We start from the raw sequence: 20354 nt of genomic DNA, 5'->3' as shown, positions 1-20354 counted from the left end.
TATATATATATATATATATAAATCGTCAAAGTTATCAGGAGAATATATTTCGACAAGAGATAACGCGAAAGTTGAAATACATCATGAAGTTCATTGTAAGTGTTACCACCATTTTCAGGAGTACAACAAAATGTCACTAGTTTCGGTCAGATGGCTTTGACCAATGAGGATATTATCATTTTTTCATGGAGTTTGATGGAGCTTGCGTCGTTCACGTGTGATGGTTAAGGTTATGTTTTCTATAAATACATAAAAAATAATCATTTATATATGAAATTAGATTTAATTATATAGGGATAAATTATGGCTTCGTATCGTATACATAACATAAGATTTTACAATTTGGAGCCGAAGTCAGTGACCTGCCTGTGTTATGAATCGAAAACAAAAAAGTTAGCCCTTGCAAGGTAATAGCAAATTTAGTAATTTGTACTACATTAAATTGCATACTAAAATCTGTTACACATGAAATTAGCAAAGTTAAATATAAAAGCAGATAAATATTTTGAACAATTAAATATTCAGTAATGATATTGTCACGTTAGTTAACAGAATATACTATTTATATATTTTTTATTTTATTGCCAAAGTCGATTAGGTTATTTCGTTGTATGTATTTAGATATTTTATATAAAATAGCTTTTTAATGTACATTAATCTAATGTTATATAAGCAACTGAATTTACCATTAGATAATTCATACTTATGAACTATATATGTATTTAATAGTAAACTCTTAAGCTTTGTATAAATGCATTATGATATAATATTATTTTCTAATATTTCTTTCCTTTTTGAAGGAGCAATAACTCTATAGAAATCTGGAATGTGGAAAATGCACCATTTATCGAATGTACTATAGCTGGTCATACCGAGAATTCAGTGGAAAGTATACTCTGGATTGATTCCAGACTGTTTTCCACAGGTCTTCAGGGTGTGGTAATCGAGTATGACTTAAAAACACTGAGTGTTAAACATGAAGTTATAGTGATAGGAGGAGCAGCCTGGTGCATGGATGTAAATCAAGAGAAGACTCGCTTGGCCGTTGGCACAGAGGATGGATATATCAATACTTTTACTGTACATAAAGATAAACTGATTTATGAGAGAATATTTGATAAGCAGAATGGGAGAATTTTATGTATCAAATGGGATAACACGGGTGAGATGATTTATACAGGTTCCACGGACACCATCAGAGTATGGAGTACCACATCTGGACATGCAATACATAAAATGATAACTTCTAAAAATAATATAAAGGAAAAGACTATAGTTTGGTGCCTTGCAGTCACCGATGATAATATAATAATATCCGGTGACTCTCTTGGTTTTTTAAGCTTCTGGGATCCTCATATGGGAGTCTTAATAGAGTCTCATGAAAGTCATACAGCTGACATATTAGCTATCACCTTGTCTCATGATATGAATGTGGTATATTGCGCGGGTGTAGACCCAGTTGTACGGAGTTTTTGCAAAATTATCATGAAATCAAGTGGAAAACCTCAATGGGTGAAAGGAATTGAGAGGAGATTACACGTTCACGATGTCAGAGCACTTGCAGAAGCTAATGGAAAACTTTATTCGGCCGGGGTAGATGGGTACCTTGCTGTGTCAAGTTATCCACCAAAAAATCTTGTAAAATATCCTCCATTACTGCAATCACCCTGTGCCATAATTTGCCGAAAATCTAGATGTATCTTATTACGTTATAGAAACTATCTAGAATTATGGAGACTTGGTTCAGTCACTAAAGATCCTCCAGAATTAGTACGCTCTTCCATGATGCATCAATTGGATGAAGAACCCATAAAGCTATTGCAGTTACAAACAAAGGGTGATGAAAGCATCATCTCTTGCGCCATTAACAAGGACTCGAAAACTATCGTGTACTCGACAGACACTCATGTCAGAGTTTTCAATTTTGACGTAGTGGAAGGAGATGCTATGTTATCTAGAAACGATACTGATTTGTCTATGAAACGAATACAAAAAATGCTTTTTAGTCCAAATGGCAAGTTATTTGTCGCTATTAACAACAACGGCAATGAGAATACCGTAACTCTATTCAAAGTGGATAAGAAGAACTTAAGTCTGATTGGATCGTTCGAGACGACGAAGGAATCCATTGAAAATATCAGTCTCGTATGTTTTTCTCCAGACAACAAGTATCTTGTATGCGCAGATCGGCAATGCAGAATTGCTGTGTATTTTATTGGTGATGGTATAACGGCAGAGTCGCTTAAGGCATGGCGATTACCTAAGTATAGTTGTCCAGCGACGGCAATAGCCGTGCAAAAAAATACGCTAAATCTGGTCATAGTATATTCTAACCATAAGGTAAATGTAGTCCAATATATATATATATATATATATATATATATATATATATATATATATATATATATATATATATATATATATATATATATATATATATATATATATATATATATATATATATATATATATATATATATATATATATATATATATATATATATATATATATATATATATATATATATATATATATATATATATATATATATATATATATATATATATATATATATATATATATATATATATATATATATATATATATATATATATATATATATATATATATATATATATATATATATATATATATATATATATATATATATATATATGTATGTATGTATACAGTGCAATGATTAAAAATGAGTAATACGCGAATCATGCGTTACGTCGACGTTAAAGTAATAACTCGAATATGCACTATCATAAAGTACTGTGCAACGTTTAATGATGACTTGTAGCAGTAAAAATTCGCAATTTACTGTTAACTACTATGGTTTTATTTTTACGCGATGACGTTACATATAATTGCTCTATAATCCCGTTATTGAATTATCCGTTCATATAGACTTTATGAAGTCTTACAGTTTATTACCTTTTGATATAAGCAATATTAAATTTTAAGACGTACAATGAGGTATGTTAAAAAATTGTACGATCTAAATTAAAAGCCTTTGTGAAACAATAATTCTAAAATTAATATCTTGGAACGGGCACATTCGAACTTTTCAATATTTTAAGATACTTATTAAGATAGATACTTATTAAGATTCTTGTTATTAATAATTATGCAAACAATGATTCTTTTTCAGATCGTTGAATACAATATTCTTACGAAGAGTTACACAGAGTTTTCGAATCATTTGCAAAGCCGGCTATCGAAACAGTGGTTGGCACGTCCATTCCCAATAACAAACATTATATTTGACCCACGCAATGAGAATATTATAATCATGCAGGATGATTTAAGCGTGTTTATTATTAATAAAAGCAGTGAATTATCAGAAAAAGAGGCAAAAATTTTTAAGCGTGAAAATGGAGAAAGTGCAGAAGATAGCAATTCGATTTCTAGCTCACAATCTCAACATACATTTCAAGTTGTCAAAAAATATAAGGTAATATTTCTCATTTAAAAAGTACCTATTTTAAACAATTAATAACGGGAAAAAGAGAAAGAAGGAATTATAATTTTAATATTTGCAGCACCTTGTTTATTTAAATTGGCTGAACGATGAAGAGTTGGTAGCGGTTGAGATAAATCCTACTTCCTTATTGGAGAAATTACCACCCACGTTAAAACAGAAATTCTTTGGTATATAAATATTGTTATATTAATAATAACAGTCGAATAAATTTAATGTCCTATTTTTATATTTTTTATAATTAGAATTTGCTATTTCAAACGCATTATTTTGATATTTTAATATCATTTTTAATATATCTGACAGTTATGATTAATTATTCTCAGAATAATTTAAAATAAAAATTTCACTATATAAAGAAATAATTGACTAAGGACTCTCGATAATATGTAAATAATCAATTAAAAATATATAAGTGGTAAGAGTTCCGGATAAGTAAACATTCTAATTAAACGTAAAATTTGTTAATTAATAGTTATATTACATAATTAAACGATTGATATGTGTAAACGTTAATTATTTAATTATGTATTGATTTTATTGTTTAAAATTATATTTTTAATTTGCGCATCAATTACTTTGCGTCGAACTTTTATCGCCACTTAAGACCAGTATATAGTTGGTTCTTATATTTAACCGTCTTAAGTACAAGCTCAAGATGTTATAAACCAATTCTAGAGTAGTATTAGCATCTTAAGCTATTACTTAAAACGATCTTGAAATAAGAACCGACTATAAAGAAATAAGACATAAAATATATAAGATATAAAATATAAGGCAATGTAGAAATAAATAATGGCTAAATACTTACAAATAGAAGTTAAAAAAAGGAACATACAGCCAATACGCCGGATATTTGTTGCAATGCTTTATATTTAAAATAATCATTACAAATTGAAATTTATTGACGTTTCAGTCTTCTTTATGTATGTTCTACTATATAATTTTAAATCGGAAATTAAATAAGTTAAAAATTACAATTTAAAAATTATAACAGATTAAGTCTCAGTCCAATTATAATATACGATGGTCAGTCAATATAAGAAGTTGAATGTATGAAATCATATAAAGTTCTTGTGAAATAGTTTATTTTTGTGTGACTATTACAATGTTGATTTGCTGTAAATTGCAAATTCTCGTGTCGTAAAGAATTTCCAAGTTTTATGTACTGACAATTTTCTATTCTTTATAATTTAATTTGAATTTTTAAAGATGGAAGGAACTTTCTAGTACGTTACTTGTTAACAGAATTATTATGTTTCTCTGTGTTCTGTCCTCCTGTATTCATATATTAGCTAAAAAAATTAAGAAGAGGAAAATTAGAGAAGTGAGATGGAAGTTATAAGAAGGAAGTTATTTGTTTAATAAGGGCAAGTATAATTCTGGTAATTATATATAATCAGTGTCACTTATTCAATCCTGATTTTTGTTTCTTAATGTGTATTATCTCAGAAATTGTTCTTTTGTAATACGATGGTTCTGAATCTAAGAAATATTGTTCCAATCTAAGACATGATCTTTGTTTAATTGATGGCAAGATACAATAGATAGTGGAAAATTGTCAATGAATAATTGTAACTCCTATTATAAGTAAAGGTATGTTAAGTAATCATTTGTACTATCTTTATAATTAATGATTTAAAAAATCTTTATAACTTTTATATACTTTTATAACTTTTATAATTATGTAAATTCAAATTAGAATTTGGAAATTCTTTACGATACGAGGATTTGCAATTTACAGCGAATTTCACAAGAACTTTATACGGTTTTACACTCAACTTCTTATATTAAATGATCATCGTACATTATAATTGGACTGAGATTTAATCTGTTATAATTTTTAAATTGTAATTTTTAACTTATTTAACTTCCGATTTAAGATTGTATAATAGAACATACTGAATATCGGACGAAATGTCTATGAATTTCAATTTGTATATATATAATGATTATATTTTAAATATATGACATTGCAACAAATAACCGATATATTGGCTGTATGCTCCTTTTTTAAGTTTTGTTTATAAAATATAAGAGTTTATATTTTTCTTTTGTATTTATAATATTTGTCATTAAAATTCACGCAAATTTAGTTTTTACACGAAACAATCGCTCATTGATTCGCAGTTTCAATCTTTTTGAATACTTCTAGAATCGCGCCACTGTTCTTCGATTATTCTCGAACTTTAGTCAGTCACGAAACGCGCCACAGCGATTGTAGAGTCATTCGAATCCCGCTCCACATTTTCCGCGATTTTTATTGCCTAAAAACGAATCTCGTGCACGAATAATTAACGTGAATATGCTTCTTGAAAAATTAGATTTTTGTAGCAACGCGTCAAATATTATCCACGTTACAATTTTTATAATATCAACGGTGACGATCCATTTCCATCAACATGAGATTCCTCGGACACATCATCGGAATAACAATGGGTACATAATTATTGCGAAATAAGTAAATTTTTATTCTACAATTAAACTACGCTAATCATATTTCTCATGATTATTTGTGTTACTTCACTCATTTATAACAATTTTTTAAATATTTCAAATTTCACTTCGACGTGAGATAACTATGGCCATTTTGTCGCTGCTTCCATCATTCGTTACTTTGAGAATCGTAAGATGGCTCTTTGATAGTCCTCGAACCGCGATCAGTCACGAAACGCGCTGCGGCGATCGCGAGCAATTATATTTATATCGTGTTATTCGAATCTGCTCCGTATTTCGCTGTAATGTTTATTACATGAAAGTGAATCTTGCACGCAATTAATTACCGCAAATGCTTGTCATAAAGTCAGTCTATCGTAACAGTGTTTTGAGTGTTGTGTGAAGTTGATTTTAGCCGTTACGTTTCTAGTTTAGCTAGTATATAGTTTTACAACTTAAAGTGATATATGATGATAGATATAATGATTTTTGGCGAACGCGAGAAAGAAAATGCAGAAATAAGAAACAAATCCATGATTTTAACGATCTGTTCCTGGAAAAAATTTATATTCGCTTCTCGCGTTTCAAAATATATCGAAACAATAACGATCGCATGACTTTTCAAATATGTGCATATTTTCATTTTACATTAATTGTGCTAATCTTTTCTATAATAATTTGAGTCTTTCGACTATTTCCAGTGTTTGCTAAAAATATTTTGAATCGTATTTCTCCGCGAAGTAACTACGGCCATTTTGTCGCTGTTTCGACCATTCGTTACTTCGAGAATCGTGAGATGGCTCTTCGATAGTTCTCGAACCGCGGTTCAGTCACGAAACGCGCCGCGGCGATCGCTGAATCGTATTCGAATCAGCTCTGTATTTCCCGCGACGTTTATTGTCTGAAAGTGCATCTTGCGTGAAAATAATTATCGCGAGTGCTTCCCATAAAATCGGATTTCCGTGATGCATCGAGTGTATGAAGTTGTTACGTGATTTCGACGTTCCGCTTTATATGGAGTTTATCGGGCATGCTCTCTCCGCGTATTTCATCAACGTGCATTGGATGCTTAATTATTGCCAGGTGCGTGCACATTTTTGTTCTGTAGTTGATTGAGCTAATTATATTTTTTATAATGACTCGCTATTTCGGCCTAAAAATATTTGCTAAAATATTTAAATTTCATTTCTCTGCGATAGTGAAATTTAATTGCGGCCATTTTGTCGATGCTTCGATCTTTCGATACTTCGAGAATCGCAACATCGTTCGAATGCCGGTCTGTCGTGGAATGCGACGCGACGATATATCGCTGAGTTGCGTCCAGATCATATTTCGCAATCGCTAGTGTCTAAAAATAAATTTTGTACGCGAAAAATTATTGCAAATGGCTTTCGTAAAGTATCGGTTTAAAATTCGTTCTAACTCTTTAAATATCGCGTTCAATTATTATATTATATTACGACAATCTATATGCCGCAGTTGATTAAAATCTTCTTACATTATAATAATGTAATATAATTAATGTTTTTTTCCAAATGCGAGTCGTACACAATAAAAAACATTTCTTATTTGTATTGGAAACGGTCACTCAAATTCTTGTTAAAATTTTGTGTTGAATTTTTAACACATATTTAACTGTTAATTTAACATAATGTAATCATATTATTTGAATATTTTATGTTACATTGATCAATATTTTGACTCAACATTTGTTATAATTAGTGTTAAAAATAATTTATGAATAAATGAATAAAAGCAAATAACATACAAATAATTTAAAAAGTATTTTAAAACGTAAATTTGAAGATAAGTTATTAATAAAGTACGTGTTAATTTATTATATAAATTTTAATTTTATTGGAAAAAAATATACTTCCACAGTTTGCTTACAAATCGTATTAGTATTACATTTTTTATGTTAATTTTTTTACATATTATTTGTGTTATCTTTTAATATATTCTTGTGTTAAATTAACAAAAAAAATTTGAGTGGACCGTTTGAAAAATGTGAAATGTGCTAAAACGTAAATTTTTTAACTATAAATATATATATATATTTTTATATAAGGTAAACTATAAATATAATTATTACTGCTAATATTGTATAACAGTAGTAACTGTATAGAGTACCTATTTCCTTAACCATAATTATTCTATTATGCAGTTATAAATATCAAATATTTTTCTCTTAATACAAATTGTCTACATACGTCTATAAATTAACTACATTTGATTATTTTATAATTTATTACTTTCATAATTTCTAAAAATCGCAAAAATTTTCAAATTTTATCTGTTATTCTATTAAATAATACAATTAATTAATTAAGATACTTTTATTTATTTTTATGATAAATTAACTTGTATGATAAGAAGAGTTTGTTGTTGACAGTTTTAGTATTTTCAAACTTACAATAAGTTTTCTATATATATTTCCAGAATTTATTGTTACACCTGACGTTGTTGACAATTTTCATATATCACTCATATCTAAATCTGAAGTTTGTTTAGACTTAGTTTACACACAAACACACACACACACACACACACACACATTGTATTAATTTTATTTATAATTTCAATGTTTCATAGTATGTACAAACGTCTGTAAAATATTATATTACATATTTCGGTGAAATGTTTTTATAAATCAAAAAAGGTCGACAACGTCAGTATTTTTCAATTATTCTTGGAAATTTAATAATTAAAATTTCACACAAGACTGACAGTTTTTAGTATAATATTTATAACGATAATAATTAAGTTGACGATATAATTAACATATTTTAAACTATTTTACGATTCAAGAAAAATTTCTCACCAAAATTATTTGTTAATCATATTTGATATAAAAGGAATAATCCATTATTTTTCTCTCCTCTTGCTCACTGTTTAAAAAAAAACGTTATATATAAATTGAGTACAGATAGAATAAGAAATAAGGTTTGATCACAAAGTTTTGTATTTATTAAATGATTAATAACGTATCTATATTTACAAAGAAACAAACACTAGTCTTATATGATTATATATATTTTATTAAATATTAAAAATAATAATTAATATCATTTTAAAAATGACTACCTTTAGCTTTAAGGCGTTTTGGAAATGCATCAACGATAGCCGCGCATTTTTCCACAGATAAATTTTTCCATATAGCCATATTTATAGAGTGGTCTTCAGTTCATCAATCGATGAAAATCTTTCGTTGCAGAGTCTTTTTAATATTTAATAAGATGTAACTAACATTCTCCAAAGTTTTTGTTTTTTTAAATATCTAAATACGAGTAGTAAGCTGATATTATTTGTCATTTTGATGTCAAAATGACGACATATAACGTTAGCTCGATGCTTGAATAATGATTTGATAAATACACAAAACTTTGTGACAAAATTTTTTTTATTATTTTCTGTATTGATACGTTATTTCTCGATACTCAAGGCTTCTTTCAACCTAGAAATATAAATTTTTGTCGTATCGTGCGTAATTCCGGGGTATCCGCGGGAGGGTCGATCGTCCACTTCGGTGAGATGTAGAGACGACCCATGAATTCCAAGCTGTATTCCGTACGGGATGAACGATGGCCGATCTGGGCGGATGTCGTCCTAGGGAAGGGTGGTGAAGCTTTCAAAGGAATCGGCGAACGTTCGGCTACGTCTTCCGGCGGGTCACGCTCGAAAGTGTTCGCCGGAAGTCCCGCTTTTCTGCATTTCTCCGCCAGCACCTACGGTCAGTGACACGGCAGACACATTGAAATTCGTCTGCGGTTCGCATGTTCTTTTTCTTTTTTTTTTTTTTCTGCCGTACGCGACTCGCCAACCAACAGAGTTTTTAAGGTACCTGGCTGAAAAATTGCCCGGTCAGATGCTCGTACTTCTGCGGCCACGACCATCGCGACAAGCTTTCGAGGAAGTTCGTTTCCTTGCTGAAAATAGTAGTAACGAAATAATCATTTGCACTTCATGCATATGAATGAGTCTACTATATATGAGTTATGAATATTACTGAACTATTACGTTTGTTTTATATTGCTGTATTAAATCGTATTAGAACTTTCCTTTTCATTTTCGCTAAATTAAAATCATACAGTCTTAGTAAAAAATATTAGCCTAATATTATCTTATTAACCATTATTTAAAAAGCTTTTAGTCCAATTGATTTATGGCATTTGCTGTAAATTATCCTTTTTTTCCAGAACCATTTAAATTTATGCATAACAGCGGTAATTAATAAGTAACTACATATGGGCAGGTGAAAGAATTCTAGATAAATGAGAGAAAATATTGGTATCTAATATTATTGGCTAGGACTGTATCTATTTCATTTTAATTATAAAAAGTATACACTACTTTAGCTACTATAAAAACAAACTTATATCGTTCTATGACAAATGCATTACCGAATATTATCAGCGGCCACTTCGTTTTTTAAAACATCATCACGTTTTGTTATAGAGATTACCCTCTCGGTCACTTTCTTGATTTCTTTATCTTGTTTTTCTTCAGCCATCTTCGGACGGATGTTTTCGCACGACGAACGAAGTCTTCAATATTGAATCCGACTAAAGCATATGCGCGGTTTGTTCGATACCTCAGATTGTTACTATAGTTATCCGCGCGCGGTAATATTGAAATTCCCGGCCTGCATTTTCTGAGATAACCATATAGAACTTGTTCATCGTTTTAATTCAATAATTACATCGTGAATGAAATCTTTGCAATGAAAATATGAGGTTACGCGTCTAAAGTGTCTTGTTATGGGCAATTTCGAATTTTCGAGTATATATCCAATATCGGCGCGATTTTTTATAGACCTCGTAAATTTTCCAATTTTGCCATATCCAATATATATCGGACTATTCCGGAAGAATATCGAAATCGAAATGATGAAATAGATGGAAATTCCACTTCGGTGGAAGATCTCGTAAATCCGTTATATTCGGTATTTGTCACGATCGCGATAATTCTGCGGTTACAAAGCCAGGCGGGGATAAGCACCAGAAACTCTTCTTCGATTGTCGAAGTGGCCGGGAAATAATCAAGCGAGCGACGATAGCGTCTATCTGAGCCTGAGTACGTCTGCATCGAGGTCGTTTCAAGTCGATGTTCGAGTGTATGAGAACGTACGACCGAAGGATATACTGTGTAGAGCGTACATCAAGGTGGAGAGAAAGAGAGAGAGAGCAAAGGAGAAAGACGCATTTATTAACAGAGGAGGGAGAGAGATAGATAGAGAGAGAGAGAGAGAGAGAGAGAGAGAGAGAGAATGGAGAGTGCAATGTACCCAGATTACGACTAATCTACGCCCGAGACCGCTATTCGTAGCGCTTGTAACTTACATCGCTTAAAACATCAGCCTGTTCAACCCCTGACTTCGACGCCATAGTCTGCGCCTTCATCGCCGTCGCCATTCTCTCTCTCTCTCTCTCTCTCTCTCTCTCAACCCCTTTCGGGCTTTCGATGTCGATCTATCCGTCTAGCCATCCATCTTCCTTCGTCGTCGTAGCTTGCATCTCCGTCCGATTTATACCCCTGGGAAAATCGCGCCATTCTTCTCTATTCCATACCTCCGAAATTCGAAAGTTCATCGTCGCATCCGCATATCCTAGCTATATCTTAGTGCAGTTATCTAAGTAGTTTGTTGCCAGACACGCAAAGCGATGATATTTTTTATATGGAATTACGATCGATTCAGATAACATAGTTGTGTGAAAAGTTCATGGAAAGACGAAAAAGATTTGTTAAAATAATTGTAAACTTCACTGATCCAGAAAATCCATAGCCATAATATACTAATAATAATTTTTCTACAGATATTAGCAAAGTTGTATCGCTGAATAAAATTAGCGGTTATAAATGATCGATAAATTCGTTGTAATAGCACATAACATATTTGTTAATACAGCAAAGATAATTTTCTATAAAAATTGGTCCAACATATAAATCAAAATTTTTAACAAAATACGCTAGCTAAGATGGCGCACACTTTTGCTTGCAGTAATGAAGGAAATTTGTCATATTAGCAGTTTTTATTGCGGCAAAGAATTAGCTGAATTGGCATACTGATAATTGCTTACAGATATAATTTCTTTATTAAATCATCAAATCTTTTCAGTTGTAGATATTGAACTCGCGCAGCAAGCTATAGTCTTGTTGAATCATCCAATCTATTTTTTCCGTGTGTTGTAAAGAGAGAGATTAATCGATAAATAAATTTCAATTTTAATTTTAATTTTTCAGATATCTTTAAATACCGTTTGTTTTTTATGATTTTATATAGTTATACTTGTATAAAAGTCTGTACAAGTAAAATGATATATGTACGAGAGAACCCTGCAGACATATCATGTTTGTTTTTCTCAATTTATCGTCTGTTTGGTCAAATCCGCAAAAATCATAGTGCGAGATGTGTCAAAATACCGATAAACCTATATTGATTTATCTGCTCAGATAAAATCTTGAAAAAATAACACAATATGTAACCTAGGAATAATTTACGATTATTTCAACTGTTAAAATGAATTAGAATATAAACGATACAGACGATTTTAAATTAAAGTTTACTGCACCGCTTATTTAGCGGGAATCGATTGGAAATTTTGCTCTGATTTTCCAACCGCAGACGCATATTTCGTACTTCGGACGGGGTTTGTTTTTATCTAGTGCCAGGATTAACAGAGCTTCCTCTAACCGCTATAGAATAGTCATATAAAAGTCTGACTGTGGGAGGGATGACCGAATGGGAGAGCGCATGCATGCATTCTACCGACCTTGATGCAAATATATCTGCGCATCAGTATTAATAAATGCGATAACGTCTGCAGCTTACTACGCCATTGTTCTATGAAATTACAAATATTCAACTCTTGGCAACAATTTTCTGCTCTATAATCAACGATAAAATGCGTAATTGATGAAATTTCCAACGTAAATAACTACGTAGACTTACACGGTAACAATTTACGCGTCATGTCGTCAAATGCAATGATCTCGTCTGTACCGCGTTTTTCATACGAAATTATAAGAAAAACGATCTCGCGATTTAGATGTAAGATTTATGATAACGTCGGTGAACTTTCGATCCCAGTCACTCGAGCTGGTATCGGATGGCAGAAAAATGAAGGAACATCAAGTCGAGAACGGGTGAAGAAGGGAGTGGGATCAAAGGGGGGAGGGAGGAGGCAACGTGGAAAAACTCGTCCAGAAGAGGTGCAAGCGCGATCTTAGTCGTCGTCAGGAGTGCGAAAGAGATGGAGAGAAGGAGAAAGCGATAAAGAGAAAGATGGAGAAAGGAAGAGAGAGAGAGAGAGAGAGAGAGAGAGAGAGGAGTTCGTGGGTGAGACACGGCGGGGTGCGCTGTAAATTACAAGCGGAGCGCCAAACCGCTATGGTCTTCTCTCGGTGGCGCAGGGGTGTCTAGACGTATAGATAATGCCGGGTTGGCTTGTGCGGCGGGGTAGACGCAAGCTAGACGGTCCCCGGTTGATCCAGTCAGCCGAACCAGCCAGCCAGCTACTACCCGAACCAGCCAGCCAGCCAGCCAACCAACCAACCAACCAGCCAGCCAGCCAGCCAGCCAGCCAGCCAGCCAGTCAGCCGGGTTGCGCTAGACACATCGACCATGTTCCGTTTCTCTTCGTTTCTCTCGTTTGCACTATCTAGCTATCTATCTGTGTCTCTTTCTCGCGTCCGCTACGATCTACACGGTGGTCCCAAATTAAATAGCTTTTAATTTAGCGTGCGGACTGCACTAAATCGACACAGTCGATTTCTTCATGGTAAAAATTCACAGTTGATAAGTTTTCCCTATTAATAAATCTTATTAGAGATAGACTATATTCTATCCTTGGTCGCAGATCATTTTTTCATGACTTCAATTAAAAAGATCATTGAAATGTGACAATATTTGCAAAAAAAAAAAAAATTTAATTTTCGTATTACTTTCATAAAATTAATTTTTACGTTTTCGTATTCTTTATATTAATCAATTATTTTTATATATGTAGTTTTAAATAAACTGCAACGCATGTCATATGATCTGAAAGATTTTGTCCTTGTGGAGGATTAAATTTTTTTTGTAATGAAAAACTTAATTTTTTTATTTTATGAAATTAATAAAGTTATAAAGAAAGGGTTAAGTTATGAAATGAAGAATGCACATAAAAATTGCTACGGTTTAATTTGGAAGCACCCAGTATGCGCATTGACTGCGTCCTCGTCTTCCTCGCCTATATATGCAACGCAACCGGATTTCCCATCGTTCTCGTCGCGCCAGCCGACTCACGGACGAGAGGGCTTCCTCACCTCTCTCATGCATTCGGCGCGTCCAGGAGATGCAAATCCCCAATAGCATCACCTGATATCCAAGATCCCATTGGCAGCGATCGTGACGTGGATGATGCACGAGACCGTCGCCCGACTGCCAACCGCTCCTCTTACTTCGTTTTCCTCTCTCTCTCTCTCTCTCTCTATCTCTCTTTTTATTTCTCTCGACACTCCCACCAGCAGTCACTCGTGTATGCACCACGAGCACATAGAATTATTCCGTTTCTCCGCGTGCCAGGAATCTCTCTCTCCTTCGTCGCGTCCTAGAAAACTCCCAATCCTTGAACGCAATTGCTACACACTCCCACGCTGATTGCGATAGCTGCAATCTCGATCGGAAAAATAGATACTTATACCTACGTCGCTCACAACTCTCGCGTTGCAAAATGTCTGGATTGTCGTAGTAGAAGGATCAGAAAGTTTATCGCTAATGATATTTGGTGCTTCTTTATTTATTTAATTTATGCTTTATGTTAACAGAAATAATCTGATTTTTTTAATTTAATGCTTAACATCTAAATAAAAAAGTTGTTACTACACAGAAAAAAAACGCCTGATTGAATTAATTAGAAATTTTGAAAATAAATGAATCAGAATTTTCTGATTTTCTTCATTTTCAACTAGATTATATATTTTATAGAACAAAAACGTTAAGTTGATATCTCATATTTTCAGATCTCAGTTTTTAATCGTTAGAACCTTTAAAGCATTATTACATATTCATTGTGAAAAAGAGTCAGAACTTCGTCAATTATATCGAAATTTTTAACGTAATTGCTTCATAGAGCTAATATCGTTGCGGTACAAAATTATTATTTTTTGTTCTATATAAAATGTCTGTCCTTATTCTGACATAAAGAAGTTGTCGATTGCACATAAGATCAACAGTATCGTGGCAATAGCATCCCACACCGTTTTTTTTTGGTACCAACGTGTAATGCCCACGTTACACTACGCATTGGAGACCAACGATTGTGAATTGAGGATTAGAATTCAGCCAATTAGAACAAAATGGATTTAAAATTAAAACTACCTGATTGGTTGAATTCTAATCCTTAATTCGCAATCCACGATCTTCAATGCGTAGTGTGACACGGACATATATCGCATCCACGCGATGCAACTGCGCGTGATTTTAAATAAAGTAAAGTTTTTCTTGCGTTTTTTTTTTTTTCGAAAAAAAAACCGAATGTTAATGACGCGTGCATCATAATATATGCGCTGAGATGTTTCGATCGCGAAACGTAATTGGGTGTAATTACTGATTTAAAGGAAGATGGGCCCGGCGTATTAAGTTGGATCGCGGAGCTAACACGTAACGCCAAAAGTAACGCCATCGTAATCGTTTTCCGTATTTTTCACCGAGGTCGTAGTCCTTCTCGCCGCCGTTCCGCCGGGACGTGGTTGTTTGTCACAACGGGCTATAACGAGGGATTAAGAGCACAAGATACGGCGACCAACGTCTGCGTCCTCTTCTCTCCTCTCATCTGCATCTCCTAAACGCGGCGCGACGGTGGGCGATGTGGCAGCCACTGTCCTTCGCTAACCGCGCTGGCGTTTTAATCGGCCGGCTCTCCGATGCATAAATCCACGTTAAATAATACGGCAGTTAACAGCGCCATTAAGCCGTTCGAGATACCACCGTGAAACCGAGAACGTGAGCCGTCGCTCTCGCAAAGTCAGTATTTATCGATACGAAACGGCCAGTGTCATTTGCGGACGACGGCGCAATGTCGCGACGACGCGTTACCGAGAAATATTGTATCGCTTTGATAGTTCGGCCCATTTCGCAACTAACCGGAGCGAACGAATATTACGCTTTGCGATCCCATTCTGACCGTCGCTTTCATTGCTTTCCTCGTAAATCGCTCAAAACAGAAAACGCTCCTGAGTTAATCTGATCTGCGGCGCCATACGCGTTGAGAATTAAAGCCGCGAAATGTTTTAAGGCGTTTTCTACAACGCGAGGATAAAATTGTCATCCTAATTACTAAGTGCAAGAACAAATTCTTATCTTTCATTTTTTATGTAAATTTAAGATATACGTATTAAAGTTGAATAACTTTGTTTATTTTTTTATATATTTACACTTTTTCAAATTCCAAATTAACACAACATCAGCCTTTTGGATTAAACATATATTTGAATCGAATAGATATAGATTATATTGGTTCTAAGTTCTCAAATATATTTTTACATTTTATATTCTTCATATTTTTCCTAAATGGTCTTTTTTGATTTAAATTATAGATATACGTATTATCTAACGGTAACGGTGACATATTTCATTTGTAAATAAAAGAGCTGTGCTATAAATACCATTGTACACAGAAAAGAGATTAAAAAAACGTCAGGGAAAGTTACGTCATATGTGCAAGATAAAATGAAATTTCAGATAAAAATTAGAAATGATATCCATGTGTTAATTTGACATGTGTCGCGATACCAAAGAGTCTAATTAATAAAATAAAGGTGATAAAAGCTTTTTGGCTAGGGATATCATCTGTTTCATGCTACTTGACATAAAATAATGTTCTGGATTAAAATAGGTCATTGTTGAAATTATACTGTGACATTATTACGATAGTTTTGGGATTATCAGAAATCAATTATTTGGAACATCCGATTTTCACTGAAGTGACATTAACTCGCGCTAATTACTATCGATTTCTTTGAGAAAATATTTTATAGCGGCATTACGTCGATCATTATGTTTTGTCAGCGACATCTTGGCATTCGTTCGGCGCCAAGACGAGTAAAGGGTCCTCTACATAGGAGTCGTAGAAGATCGTAGGAAACTGAACCAATTCCAATTGAGTATTCTCCTTGTATTTTATTGTGACTGGTTGGTTTCCTACGGCTTAAGACTCCACGACCATCTACGACTTCTTTAAAGATTCAAAACGGATACGACTCGTTAATCAACTGACCTGAACTCGCGCGTTGGCAAGGAGAGACGAGGGGAACGTCTTGTTTCCGGTGGCTTAATGCCACAATGTGATTTGTTTCTCAGTTCTTTATTCTCAAACGATCGTCGGAAACGATTCGAGTCGTTGGCTGCGATAATCTTATCGTGGTGCCGTTCCTCGTACCAAGTTGGTCTCGTTAATCATGAGACGCGACGCGTTCCGCTCTTAACGACAAATCCTCTTTGATTTCAATTACGGAACGCTGAGAAAGTGTAATTCGGGGATATTTCAGAGGGTGGAAAGATACGTGGTAGTTCGGTTTCCCGGAGTAACGCGGCCGATTGTAAAGCAGCTGTGCAGCAATAATCATAACTCGCAAGGACGCGTAACTACGTTACATAGTATCCCTCCCCCTTACTCTTCCATCACGGTTTCTTCCTTTTCCGTGCTTTAATGACGACTGCGACAATCAACGCGATCGTCTGCACCGCCGCCGTCGCCGCATTCGCGACGATGCGATCCAATCTCATCCGCGTGCACGATGAACTTTTTACAGCTTCAATGCTCTCGCCCGCGAGGTCATAAGCCTCCCCCGGGGGTGCGATGGGGCACCCACTCTTCTTCGCGAATTACGCGAAAACGGTAGTCCTCCGGCAGACAGTTTTCTCGGTGCGACACCGCATCGAAATGACTCACCATTGCCGTGCCTCAACCGTGAAACAAGAAGTTAACATCCCTCGTTTACGTCCCTTTACAGTCGCCTTAGTCTAAGGGATCTCGCGACGAGATCTTATCTCGCTTGACTTCTGCCGATTACGTTTATGTACTCGTCCGGCGCTCCGAGAAAAACGGCGGCGGTGATAACGACTCTTATCCGCGAAAATTACATAAAGCGTAAGCCAATACATCTGTAATATCGTAGGTCTTTTTCGTCTTGACCTTAAAAATATATATTGCACGATTGTCGCTAAATAATTATAAAATATATATTAAAGGTAACGTAATATAACGAAAAACTCCCTTAAAAAGCTTCTAAAATCGGTCGTTTATAATAATAAAAAAAAAATATATATTTATATACACTACCGTCGAAAAGTTTCTGGACATGGAACTTAAAATTGCATAATATTCAGGTCATCTCGTAACTCGGAAAAATATCGTCGCAAACAAAAAGGTGAAAAAGCATTTTAAAGCTTGAAATTTATACTTTCGCATGCTTTTGGGCGCTTTTAAAAAAAAATTTGTCTTTACAGTTTTGTTTTTTAATAAATATCACGTTGTTGTATTTCTTAAAATGACGTACATTTAACACACAGTGCGCAGTTTGATAAAAAGTTTTTTTTTCATAAAGTTCAATATTTTAAAAAAATGGTACAAAGATGTATCTCCAAAATGCTTTTTCAAAAAAATTTTCTTATTTTTCTTGACTGAATTACGCGTCATTGAAGCTAAACCTGCATAGCTCACATGCATAATTCACATTAAAATTCGGCGAAATATACCATCGTAAAAAATTAAAAAAGTATTTTGGAGCTCGAAATTTGTGCTTTAACAAGCTTTTGATCGTTTTTAAATTTAATTCTATAGAATCGAGAAGATAAAGTTTTTTGTGATGATTTTGTATCACATTTCACCGTTGGTTATTTAGCAATACTGGTTTAGCTTCAACATTGCATAATTTATTTTTAAAAAATCATAAGAAAATTTTTAAAAAAGCATTTTAAAGGTAAATCTTTGTACTATTTTTCAAAAATATATCAAATGCACTGTTAAATATACGTAATTTTAAGAAATACAACAACGTGATATTTATTAAGATATAGAACTGTAAAGACACAATTTTTTTGAAAAGCGGTCATAAGCAAGCTAAAGTATAAGTTTCAAGTTTTAAAATACTTTTCTATTTTTTTGTCTGCGATGATTTTTTTACCGAGTTATGATGACTTGAACATTATACAATTTTAAGTTCCATGCCCGGAAACTTTTCGACGGTAGTATATATACATAAACATAAAATTATATAAATATTTTTTCAAAGGATAAAACAAATGCGTAACGTCATTTTTACATTTTTCAAAAATTGCATAATACAAAAAGTATTGTCCTGATCTCTCGTAGATCTCTCGCATTATTCTATTCGTTATTCTATTCAATATACATTATACTATATAATAATATATATTATATAGTAAAAATATAATAATATATATTATATATTATTCAATATACATTAAAGAAGATTGATATTACTCATTAATAAAACTGAGAATTTTCAAGAAGATAATTTAATGATTCACTGAAATGTAAATATGCTCCCGATGAGATGAATTAGACATAACAAAATCAGGCGATATGTGCAAATAATTTATACGTTTTTCTCGCATGTATTTAATTCGATGAAAACATCAGTCTTATCACGCACGACTTTTATCGTCCGACGCCTTCTCGTGTAATGTTCGAGTCACACAGGCTGCCTTCCGTAAAAATACACAGGAAATCGCGTGAGATCTTAAAATAGCAGAAAATAGCGGAAATTGACTTTTAAAAAGAGATATTTACTTAGAAAAGAGATATTTAGTTTTTTTTATTACTATATTTTGCATATGTGCGTGTGTGTGTGTGTCTGAAGTAGACTCTCAATGATTTACTGTGACCTTTATCTTACGCATACATCTAATTGCATACGAGACTTTGATAGAAAAGATGACATCATGGTATAACATAGTATATATTATTTGCCAAGCATATTGCTCAAGCATGCCTAGACTTTACATTACGACATTCACGCTTTTGAGAACTTGTCGCATCTCCGGACTTGTACACAAAAGTTTGCTTGCATTCGCGTGTGTTGTGCAACGTGCGAGTTACACTGAGACTAATTATTGCGGTAAATTTTGTCGAAGTAACTTTCGTCAAGAAAATAAAATTATTAGAAAAAGAAATTACATTAAAAAGTAAAATTAAAAATTACAAAGATATTATTTTGTTGTAGTTTTAAAAGAATCACAATTCTTGTGCTAAAAAAAATATAATTATTCTACCAGTGTAACATATCTAGATACGTATGTAGATTGCACTATCGCGCATAATGAAGTGCACAAAGGACGGTTTCGTAGCAGTACGTAAAAATTTTAGCTACATTTGAAAATAATTTCGTCGGACCAAAATAATTATGTAGGACGCTCAAAGTGGTAAG

The 20354-nt window shown here is 33.3% G+C and overlaps 1 protein-coding gene and 2 pseudogenes across 1 annotated transcript; 2 read left to right on the top strand and 1 right to left on the bottom strand.

Moving 5' to 3' along the window:
* Positions 1 to 202: 202 nt before the first annotated feature.
* Positions 203 to 3683, top strand: LOC108755454 (U3 small nucleolar RNA-associated protein 4 homolog). Its single transcript, XM_018498463.1, has 4 exons — positions 203 to 407; positions 801 to 2340; positions 3159 to 3461; positions 3550 to 3683. The coding sequence occupies exons 1-4, from the start codon at positions 304 to 306 to the stop codon at positions 3664 to 3666; spliced, it is 2064 nt and encodes a 687-aa protein (XP_018353965.1). The 5' UTR covers positions 203 to 303; the 3' UTR covers positions 3667 to 3683.
* Positions 3684 to 6761: 3078 nt separating this feature from the next.
* The window catches only part of LOC108755418, a 57849-nt pseudogene continuing 44256 nt past the window's right edge, over positions 6762 to 20354 (top strand).
* LOC108755257 lies at positions 9374 to 11512 on the bottom strand (annotated as a pseudogene).

This window comes from Trachymyrmex septentrionalis, unplaced genomic scaffold (genome assembly GCF_001594115.1).
Source record: "Trachymyrmex septentrionalis isolate Tsep2-gDNA-1 unplaced genomic scaffold, Tsep1.0 scaffold87, whole genome shotgun sequence".
NCBI classification, from domain to species: domain Eukaryota; kingdom Metazoa; phylum Arthropoda; class Insecta; order Hymenoptera; family Formicidae; genus Trachymyrmex; species Trachymyrmex septentrionalis.
The sequence above is the reverse complement of the archived record's forward strand: the minus strand, read 5'-3'. Positions and strand labels throughout refer to the sequence as shown.

Bases quoted from the DNA above. Each gene is read 5' to 3' on its own strand.
- LOC108755454 (XM_018498463.1), top strand. From the start codon at position 304: ATGGCTTCGTATCGTATACATAACATAAGATTTTACAATTTGGAGCCG. The intron at 2,341-3,158 runs GTAAATGTAGTC...ATTCTTTTTCAG, and splicing joins TAGTATATTCTAACCATAAG to ATCGTTGAATACAATATTCT. The intron at 3,462-3,549 runs GTAATATTTCTC...TAATATTTGCAG, and splicing joins AAGTTGTCAAAAAATATAAG to CACCTTGTTTATTTAAATTG.